This window comes from Coregonus clupeaformis, chromosome 15 (genome assembly GCF_020615455.1).
Source record: "Coregonus clupeaformis isolate EN_2021a chromosome 15, ASM2061545v1, whole genome shotgun sequence".
NCBI classification, from domain to species: domain Eukaryota; kingdom Metazoa; phylum Chordata; class Actinopteri; order Salmoniformes; family Salmonidae; genus Coregonus; species Coregonus clupeaformis.
The window spans coordinates 18,317,763-18,329,050 of NC_059206.1; the positions used below are offsets into that span (position 1 = coordinate 18,317,763).

Below are 11,288 nucleotides of genomic sequence, written 5' to 3' on the forward strand. Positions count from 1 at the left end.
ACTTTCCTTTTGCGCACGCGCTGAATGGATGGCCGATTTTTCAATCGCTTAGTTCTGTCAAAATGTGACCCTCGCTGCTTCCCGTTTAAATCCTTACGTGGCAGTCTAACTGAAAGCTAGCAAGGAAGTTTCCAATCTCATCCTCTATAATTTGTGCTTGTTCTGAGCCTCCTGCTACGATACATGTGCAATTTTAGGGTGGGTTTGAAATCGTGGGAGTACAGACAATCTACAATCGTTACGTAACGCTAGCTAAAACATAAACATGTTCACTGCTTCAGAGATCGTTGTCCTTTTTGCGGTCTTGTCCTCCACAGCGTCCGGCTACTTCGTTAGCATAGACGCTCATGCCGATGAGTGCTTCCATGAGCGGGCCAACTCAGGAACCAAGATGGGCCTGATGTTTGAAGTTGCCGAAGGAGGCTTTTTGGACATTGACGTTGAGGTGAGATTCCATTTGGGCTTCCTTATGGATTTGGTTTCACTTGCGCAAAGAAGGTGGCGAGTAGTTAGCTAACGTTAGCGAATATGGCGAATAATTGCTCACCACAAGCCAGTCATACTTGTTATTTTTGAATGGCTACATATGTTTTGTGTAGTTTAAAGTCAACCCACTGCCTGTTTGATCAATTGTTAGCTAAATTGGTAAATAGCTAGTAAGTGACTGATCTGTTAATGAATGATACAGCCAGGAGTATTGTTAACTGCTAGCTGTCATTGAAACAGCTGTCAGTTTAACAGAACTTGAGAAACAGGTACCCCCCCCATTAAATTAACAGTTTACTATAGCTACTGCTCCACCACATGCATTCTCCACCAGATAGTTCACAATTTTAGCAATGCAAATGAGATCCATCTTTTTAGTGGATTTTATAAGTAGCCAAGATGTCAAGTGTTTGCTACAATGTGGTGCAGACCACCCCAATCCCCCAACCACTGAATTAAATATATATTTGTTGCGACAACGGTCCAGATGATTTTTGCAATCTTGGTTAGAACGACAGCACACCACAACTATGTTGCACCATGAGTTGTAAAATATTTGTGTTATATTGTTGCCTGTGTAGATAACAGGACCTGATGGCAAGCAGATCTACAAAGGAGACAGAGAGTCCAGTGGGAAGTACTCAGTAGCAGCTCACATGGACGGGACCTACAAGTTCTGCTTCAGCAACAAGATGTCCACCATGACACCGAAGATCGTCATGTTCACCATCGACATCGGAGAGGCACCCAAGGGACAAGACATGGAGACGGAAGGTAGACTTTATTTGTGTGAATTAAGCTCTATTCTTTATAATTTGCTAATTGCTTTAACAGATGATCACATTTCTGTTTTCACATACTATTCCTCTCATTTCTCTATGGTGCTGTTGTTCTCTCTTTCTCTCTATCCTCTTGACTGTGCTGGACTGTTTCCCCTTCCCCCAGGTGGAGAGAGTTGGGATGGTAGGGTTCAGGCCTCATCTGAAGCTATGTTTGCCCAAATGCATTCGGTTTCCTCTAACCTGAGTTGAATGAGTTTTCCAGTGCAATCTAATGTTCACAAATCACTACTTTAGTTAAATTAGTACATGTTGCCTGGGAATGATGTGAGATCTGTCCTAAAAAACCCAAATAAAAACTCACAATTTATAGGTGCTGGAATATGTTGTGTGCATGATTTCAGACTTTCAAGACAGAGACTAATAGTGTACTTTTGTGGAGTGTTTTAATGACAAAGCACATCTTTGTTTGGGAGTAACATGTCTTTATTGTTCAGTCTAACACGCATGCCATTTTCACTAGAATGTTGTTGATTCTATGCAGCTCCTGATTGGTTGGTTGTGTGTTCTGTTACAGCCCACCAGAACAAGCTAGAGGAGATGATCAATGAGCTGGCGGTTGCCATGACAGCAGTCAAGCATGAGCAGGAGTACATGGAGGTCCGGGAGAGGATACACAGAGCCAGTGAGTTACACACCACATATGAAACAGCACGTGAAAGCAAATAGTGTCGGAATGGACTGTGGTTAAGTACCCATTAACTTAATTGTTATGTGTGTGCTACAGTGTCAGTACTGACAGCCAGTCTTGAACTTAAGTCATGGTTATCTTTCCATCCAGTCAATGACAACACGAACAGCAGGGTGGTTCTCTGGTCGTTCTTCGAAGCCTTGGTCCTGGTGGCCATGACTTTGGGACAGATCTACTACCTGAAGAGGTTCTTCGAAGTGCGGCGAGTGGTGTAACACCTAAAACCTTCCCCCTGTGACTTCCTGTTCCACTGTTGTCTCCAACACAGAGATGGCAATCAGTCACACCATGAAATAAGACTGTCAGATTTCAGTAAAAGTCTGAGTACAAATTGGATCTCTTATGTTTTTTTTTTTTTTTTTTTACCCTGTTACCCCTTTGTTGTTCCCATCCTTATCGATGTGCTTGTTACTGTTGTATGCGTTTTGAACTCGAGGCCTTTCAAAGATCTTAGGGTTGATGATGTTAAGTTTGATTTTCTCATCACTGAGGAAGCAAATGATTTGTTATGGATTACTCCACGCAGCTTGGTCAACTGCATGATCAGCCATACATTGGCTAGGGAGGTTGTCTGCCTGTCTGTATCTGGTCAGTGGATGGGCTGTATAGAGTAACAAAACCAGGACATGTATTCGAGAGATGCACACCAATAGTTAAGCAATGATGACAGTACCAGTGAATAATGTATCCCATATTTGACCCATTGTTTGGACCCCGTTGTAAATTATCTGACAAAGTAGTTTATATAAAGTATGCAGAATGCATCAGCTCAAGGTGAGATACTTAGGGCTTGTTCAGGAGAGCGAAATGTCACATAACATTCAAGTAGAAATGTGCCTCTAGAATAAAGAATTGTCTGCTCTATAGATCATAATTCTATCTGCAACTTTCTGAATTTTTCATCCTGCTGAATATCTGAAAGATTTTTATTGTCTGGGAAGCAGATGTTTTTGCTCCTGTTGCTGTTGAGTTATAAATATATAGATCCATAGCACATAATGCTTCTGAATGTTTGTGTATATGGACAGTGCAGGGAAAACCTTTCTACTCCCATTACACCACAGATGGGTTATAGTAGGTCAGCATTCCTCTAACCTGGCTCCACTGGGTGTACAGGGTTTGTTCTAGCCCATCACTAACACACCTGATGCAAATAAACAATGAATCATTTAACCCTGGATTTGTTGATTCAGGTTTGTTACAGCTGGGCTGGAACAAAACCCTGGACCCCTGTAGGTGCAGAGAATCAGGAATGAAGAACACTGTAGTAAATTATGAGTATGGGTGGGGGTCTGAAACTATGATATGATTGCTGAGGCTAGGTAGTTGCCTCCATTTTGTTTTTAGACTGGTTGTAATTTGGGTTTTTGGATGGGGCTCTAATTTCATACCTTTTAATTTTCTGGTGCATATTAAGTGGGGTGCAACATTCAGAATGTAGAAATGTTTATGTATAGAATGGACATGGCTTTTCATTCCACATGTTAGAGGATGAATTGTAGGTATATCCTGTCTAATCTATACACTACATATATATCTGCAACACCATAAATGTTGCATCTTACTGAATATGCCTCAGTCCGTTTTGTACTTTACATGATCTGATGAGCTCAGGAATAACTGTCACCGTGAGACTGGAGTGGTTACTGAGGAGAAATAAGATCAAGTGACCCCTGTACGTCAATGAAATTCCGCTAAATGGATCTGTAAACTTTAAGAAAGATGCTTGTCTGTGGATCCAGGTTTAATAAAACAACAAAAATGATACTTTAAAATGCTGTTTAATTTTTTTTTAATGTCTTGCAATTTATTTATTGGTTAAAAACAATATGTTTACAACTATTGGGGTGTGGGTGGGCGGATTAGATTATGCTAAGCCACGGGGCACCGGTCTTTGGCCCGTGACATTAACAGCAAAAGCGGTGAGGAAGGAGTTCCCTTCTCATTTCGAACAGTAATATGTGCCATTAGGTCATGTTGTTTTCAAGGCAGCATGGTGGGTCGTTCAGAAACATATCGCTTTTCCATAAATTATCTTTGAATTTTCAAAGTAGTTTTCATTGGGAAGGTTGATGCATCGTTTTTATCAAAAGCAATGACTTTTGCATGTGAAAACACAGACTCCTACTCAATAACCTTTTATATGGAGAACCTACTCATTACTCAATGTGTGAAAGGGCATGTAGCAGCTATTTCTTAATGCCAGAAACACATAATAGTAACTTAGAGCACCCCAAGGAAGCATTCCCAAATTACAAACTCTTAAATCAATTTTTGTAATATTGTTCTAAAAGTTGGGTTTGGGGTTTTCTCCAAATCAGCTCTAACATCGGAAACAATCCCACATCGCCCTCACACAGTGAGGAAATACTTGTGGGTAGGTTAAGATATGTTTTTTTTAGGCCATTCAGCAACAATAGAGCTGTACGAGCCTTGTTTCAACAGGATGTTGTATCTATACCTTATGTCATTCCTTATTGGAATGGTTTTATTGATAATATCTGTTGGGGAAAAGTTTGATGTTGCTAAGAAAATCAAGGATTTTTGTATTTATTTTTATTATTCATAAATATTATCCTGCCAATGAAGAAGTAAAAAAAAAAAAAAAAATTAAAGAAATCCATTGTATCTTTTGTAATGACCACCCAGAAACAGTGTTGCATCTTTTTTGACATTGCATTCATGTAAGAAATCTGTGGCAAGACATCAGTAGATTTATAATTGAACACATTTATGAAGATTTTACACTATTATGGAGAAATGTACTGCTTGGATTCTTTACCTACGATAGAAATAAGTTGAAACAATTTTTATATAATACATTTCATTATTTCTTTGGCCAAATTTCATAGTCACAAAGGTACATTTACAAACAAAACACCACATTTTCTTACCTTACAAAAATAAATGGAACTGTATTTTAAGACATTTAAATACTCTGCAAACAAAATAGCTGTTAGAATTGTAAATGTGTGTATGTCCCTTAAGGTCCCTGTGTAATGTGATATTGTACCCCCTAGCCCAAATGACCTTTGTATATATACAGTGGGGAAAAAAAGTATTTAGTCAGCCACCAATTGTGCAAGTTCTCCCACTTAAAAAGATGAGAGAGGCCTGTAATTTTCATCATAGGTACACGTCAACTATGACAGACAAAATGAGAAAAAAAAATCCAGGAAATCACATTGTAGGAATTGTAATGATTTTTTAAATGTATTTGCAAATTATGGTGGAAAATAAGTATTTGGTCAATAACAAAAGTTTCTCAATACTTTGTTATATACCCTTTGTTGGCAATGACACAGGTCAAACGTTTTCTGTAAGTCTTCACAAGGTTTTCACACACTGTTGCTGGTATTTTGGCCCATTCCTCCATGCAGATCTCCTCTAGAGCAGTGATGTTTTGGGGCTGTCGCTGGGCAACACGGACTTTCAACTCCCTCCAAAGATTTTCTATGGGGTTGAGATCTGGAGACTGGCTAGGCCACTCCAGGACCTTGAAATGCTTCTTACGAAGCCACTCCTTCGTTGCCCGGGCGGTGTGTTTGGGATCATTGTCATGCTGAAAGACCCAGCCACGTTTCATCTTCAATGCCCTTGCTGATGGAAGGAGGTTTTCACTCAAAATCTCACGATACATGGCCCCATTCATTCTTTCCTTTACACGGATCAGTCGTCCTGGTCCCTTTTTAGAAAAACAGCCCCAAAGCATGATGTTTCCACCCCCATGCTTCACAGTAGGTATGGTGTTCTTTGGATGCAACTCAGCATTCTTTGTCCTCCAAACACGACGAGTTGAGTTTTTACCAAAAAGTTATATTTTGGTTTCATCTGACCATATGACATTCTCCCAATCCTCTTCTGGATCATCCAAATGCACTCTAGCAAACTTCAGACGGGCCTGGACATGTACTGGCTTAAGCAGGGGGGACACGTCTGGCACTGCAGGATTTGAGTCCCTGGCGGCGTAGTGTGTTACTGATGGTAGGCTTTGTTACTTTGGTCCCAGCTCTCTGCAGGTCATTCACTAGGTCCCCCCGTGTGGTTCTGGGATTTTTGCTCACCGTTCTTGTGATCATTTTGACCCCACGGGGTGAGATCTTGCGTGGAGCCCCAGATCGAGGGAGATTATCAGTGGTCTTGTATGTCTTCCATTTCCTAATAATTGCTCCCACAGTTGATTTCTTCAAACCAAGCTGCTTACCTATTGCAGATTCAGTCTTCCCAGTCTGGTGCAGGTCTACAATTTTGTTTCTGGTGTCCTTTGACAGCTCTTTGGTCTTGGCCATAGTGGAGTTTGGAGTGTGACTGTTTGAGGTTGTGGACAGGTGTCTTTTATACTGATAACAAGTTCAAACAGGTGCCATTAATACAGGTAACGAGTGGAGGACAGAGAAGCCTCTTAAAGAAGAAGTTACAGGTCTGTGAGAGCCAGAAATCTTGCTTGTTTGTAGGTGACCAAATACTTATTTTCCACCATAATTTGCAAATAAATTCATTAAAAATCCTACAATGTGATTTTCTGGAGAAAAAAATTCCCAATTTGTCTGTCATAGTTGACGTGTACCTATGATGAAAATTACAGGCCTCTCTCATCTTTTTAAGTGGGAGAACTTGCACAATTGGTGGCTGACTAAATACTTTTTTTCCACACTGTACTTTTTGTATTGATTTGTTGTTAATAATAAAATACAAAAAATAGTAGTTAGTAGTATAGAGCTAGCAATTGCATTTTTATTCTGCAAGATGGCCAAGCTTTGTGTGGTAGCACGGTGTAGCAAATGTGAGTATGCCTCCATGCAAAAGAAACACTTTGTAAAAAGTGGGATACATTTGTGAGAATGATGCGGGTTTATTGGGCATCTATTCGTCAATCTGTTGTGCACGTTTCATCCTTGAAATTCCCCAGCTATCAACAATAGAAGAACTGCTTCAAATTGGATGGTGTCCCTACCAACAACGTGGCTTATAAAGTGTGGTTTGGTAAATGTCAGATTGTCCATTCGTAAATTCGGAGCGTTCAGAGTGAACACTGGACGCTCTGGCCGAGGAGTAGGGTTGATCCGAGCGTTCTGACCTCACAACGGCAGTCAAGCACCCAAGCTAACTGGCTAAAGCTGGATAGCTACTTCCAGACAAATGAGAGAACACCTCACTGACCATTTTACTCGCCCTAGACTGTTTTTATGTTATCTAGAGCGTTGGTGATGGTAACTGTGCTGCTGGCAACAATTTAATTACGTTTTTTTGCCGACGTTTACTGACACCGGTCATATTCAACGGGTGTTGCGCGTTCGTAAATGCATCAGTTATTCTGCGCTCTGGCACACTCAGACGAGAGTGCTCTGAAATCGGAGTAGCTAAATAACGAGTGAATTTACGAACGCACCCAAAGTATCACAAACAGCCAGCAGAGACGGATCATCAAATCAAATCAAATTGTATTGGCCACATGCGCCGAATACAACAGGTGCAGACATTACAGTGAAATGCTTACTTACAGCCCTTAACCAACAGTGCATTTATTTTTAATAAAAAAGTAAAATAAAACCACAACAAAAAAGTGTTGAGAAAAAAAGGGCAGAAGTAAAATAAAATAACAGTAGGGAGGCTATATATACAGGGGGGTACCGGTGCAGAGTCAATGTGCGGGGGCACCGGCTAGTTGAGGTAGTTGAAGTAATATGTACATGTGGGTAGAGTTAAAGTGACTATGCATAAATAATTAACAGAGTAGCAGCAGCGTAAAAAGATGGGGTGGGGGTTGGGGGGGGCAGTGCAAATAGTCCGGATAGCCATGATTAGCTGTTCAGGAGTCTTATGGCTTGGGGGTAGAAGCTGTTGAGAAGTCTTTTGGACCTAGACTTGGCACTCTGGTACCGCTTGCCGTGCGGTAGCAGAGAGAACAGTCTATGACTAGGGTTGCTGGAGTCTTTGACAATTTTGAGGGCCTTCCTCTGTTGAGGGCCTTCCTCATGATCAGGGATTCACCGGGTAATTACTACGCAGGAGACTGAAATAAGAGCTGTGACGTCACGAGAGGCTACACAGCTTTCAGCGGGGTTGCTCAAGTAGTGCAAGGAGACAAGGTTCAAACAAAACAAGGATTTTATTATAGGTCTTGGGAAATTAACGAAAATATAACAAAATTCTGTTCTCTTGTGGCTCTTTAAGGGTTAACAGTTCAGGGATGTCTCTTCCACATCCAAAATCATAATTCTCACTCGCTCAGATAACTTTTCCCCAGCCTTACTGTAGTCCACGTTGCAGCTAGTGGCCAACCCAGCAAAAAGTCCTTCCAAATGTCTCTCACGTATTTCCACAGGTGCATATATCCAAAGGTGAGTATTTCCCAAAGGTAAGTATCTCCAAATCCTTATATTCCTCATGGAAGTGGACGTGCAGCACTCTTGTCCTCCAGAGAGCCCAGGTTGGAGACTGTGTCTCTTCCCTTCCCAAACCTTCAGCTCATCAGCTCCTCATTTGTTTCAGCTGCGTGGGAAGATTGGCCATGAGGGGTGGAGTTCCCGACCATACCAGCAGATGGAGCCATAGCTGTCTGGGTTTGCAGCCACCTCAGGGGATGTAACGTCCCTCCAGGACACAGCCTCTCGTGACATCACACATCCCCCTCCTCGGGACCGACGTCCTCGTCGGGTAAAGGCAGCGAAGAAGGCATCACGCCGGGAGAGGGCGTCCGCATTGCCGTGGTGCTTGCCAGGCTGCTCTCTCTTCAACTCCTCCAACTCTAGGACCAGGGACTCAGCCTCCTGTTGTCTCTCCTTGAGTTTCTTACTGAACGCATCAGCCTTGGTTTTAGCAGAGTTTAGCTTCTGCTGAGCAGCTTTCAGTTCCTTCTCTCTCTGCCTCCGCATTCTTCATCTTGTTCTCCAACACCTTGTACTTCTCCTCTGCCTTCTTCTGGACCTCCTTACTACTGCGCAGGGTCTCCTCACACTCCTCGATGGTCCTGCGCAGCCTCTCCAGCTCCTCCTGTTGCTTAGGGAAGGAGCTCTGTTGGAGTTTAGCCTGGAGGACATCTAACTCTTCTGTCTTCATGTCTAACTGTTGCTTTAACAAACGATACCTCTCAGCGGTCCCCTTCAGACCAGACAGTTCTTTGTCCAGATTCTGTAGCTCCGTCTCTGTGTCGGTCTGGGCACCTGCCATCCCTATCAGAGCCCGGGCGGGAGTGAGTAACTCGGAGGATTGCACCGGGAGCCTTCCCAGGATGAGTCTTGCCTCTCCGTTTCCGAGGTACTCGGGTTATCCTCTCCTGAGACTCTCTCCAGAGTGGGTAAAAGGCTGGGCAGTCTCGGCCCAATTAGGACAGGGACGGGGAGGGAATCAACCACCCCCGCCGTCGTGTGTATGGTTCCCCGGGTGCTGGTCATTGTAAGTTCAGTAATGGGGTATTCTCTGGTGTCCCCATGGACACAGGAAACTGGGAGGACTTTCCCCGGGGTCAGACACGTTGGGCCCACCAAATCCTTACGCACCAGGGTGGCCCGGCTACCAGAATCCAGTAAGGCCTCCACATCATGGTGATTCACAGTTACCGGGCAGGTGGGGGGTCGATCTGGGCCGCCATCTACGACTCCCAAGAGCGAGGCAAAACGGTGTGTGGGTGCTGAGCTGGAGGACTCCGCAGTGGGCATAGGTTCCTCGGCTGGTTTCCCACACTGCCAGGAGATATGTCCCATCTCCCCCACACCGGTAACACTGTCGAGTTTCCCCCTCCTGGTGTACTCTTCTTGGACCCGCCTGGTTTCTGGCTCCCCCTGGAGCCGGGATAAGTCCTGACGTGGCTGGGTTCGAGACCTTGGGGTCCTTTGGACGGGTTCTTCCCATTTGTGGTGGGGCCGCCTCCTGGGGTCTTTTTCGGGAAGCATTCAGCATCTCCGCTGTGGCCTGGTACTTTTCCACAGCTTCCACGGTCAGATCAGCCGTGGTCAAGGCCTGTTGACTGATGAACCGTTTTGCCTCATAAGGCAGGGCGCGTAGGTAACGATCCACCACAACGGCCTCCACCACCGCCGCTGCTGTATTCCTCTGCGGATCCAGCCATTTCCTTGCGATTCGGACAAGTTCATGCATCTGCGCCCGAGGAGGTTGGTCTGGTTGGAAGGTCCAGCTGTGAAAGCGCTGGGCCATACCAAACTTTGTGAGTCCATATCTGCTGAGGATCTCAGACTTCAGGGCATCATAGTCAGTAACCTGGTCAGGGCCCAGGTCCCGGACAGCATTCAGCGATTCCCCGGTTAGGAAAGGGGGCTAACAGACCAACCCACTGTTGCTTGGGCCAGGCTTCCCTAGTGGCCGTGGCCTCAAATGCATGCAGGTATGCCTCAATGTCATCGGTAGCTCCCATCTTAGATATAAAGTCACTTGCCTTTATTGGGCGGGTATTTTGGACAACCATCTGTCTCTGCAACTGCAATTCCTCTGCCTTCAGAAGGTTGGCTTTCTTTTGCTCCTCCAAGAGAGCCACGTTTGCTTGCATCTGGGCTTGCTGGCCAGCAACAAGGGCTTTCAATATGTCCTCCATTTCCAGTCGGGAGGGGAGCCTACGGCCAACTTGGAAAACTGGGTGATCAAACCTTCGGTATCCCTCCTCGACATGCACTATTAACGCTTGAGCGTGCCCGTATTCTCCACCATCTGTGACGTCACGAGAGGCTACACAGCTTTCAGCTGGGGTTGCTCAAGTAGTGCAAGGAGACAAGGTTCAAACAAAACAAGGATTTTATTATAGGTCTTGGGAAATTAACGAAAATATAACAAAATTCTGTTCTCTTGTGGCTCTTTAAGGGTTAACAGTTCAGGGATGTCTCTTCCACATCCAAAATCATAATTCTCACTCGCTCAGATAACTTTTCCCCAGCCTTACTGTAGTCCACGTTGCAGCTAGTGGCCAACCCAGCAAAAAGTCCTTCCAAATGTCTCTCACGTATTTCCACAGGTGCATATATCCAAAGGTGAGTATTTCCCAAAGGTAAGTATCTCCAAATCCTTATATTCCTCATGGAAGTGGACGTGCAGCACTCTTGTCCTCCAGAGAGCCCAGGTTGGAGACTGTGTCCTCTTCCCTTCCCAAACCTTCAGCTCATCAGCTCCTCATTTGTTTCAGCTGCGTGGGAAGATTGGCCATAGAGGGGTGGAGTTCCCGACCATACCAGCAGATGGAGCCATAGCTGTCTGGGTTTGCAGCCACCTCAGGGGATGTAACGTCCCTCCAGGACACAGCCTCTCGTGACATCACAGAGCTTAAA

The 11,288-nt window shown here is 44.3% G+C and overlaps 1 protein-coding gene across 2 annotated transcripts; it reads left to right on the plus strand.

Annotated features, from left to right (window-relative positions):
* The first annotated feature begins 67 nt into the window (after nt 1-67).
* Nucleotides 68-3,791, plus strand: LOC121582243 (transmembrane emp24 domain-containing protein 2-like). 2 transcript variants are annotated; one of them, XM_041897917.2, is made up of 5 exons: nt 68-445; nt 1,068-1,260; nt 1,432-1,449; nt 1,843-1,950; nt 2,107-3,791. In XM_041897917.2, exons 1-5 carry the CDS (start codon nt 266-268, stop codon nt 2,229-2,231), a joined length of 624 nt encoding a protein of 207 aa, XP_041753851.1. In that variant the 5' UTR covers nt 68-265; the 3' UTR covers nt 2,232-3,791. The 2 variants fall into 2 exon arrangements, with proteins under 2 accessions (XP_041753851.1, XP_041753852.1); XM_041897918.2 differs by lacking the exon at nt 1,432-1,449 and having other exon boundaries at nt 71-445.
* The last annotated feature ends 7,497 nt before the right edge of the window (nt 3,792-11,288 follow it).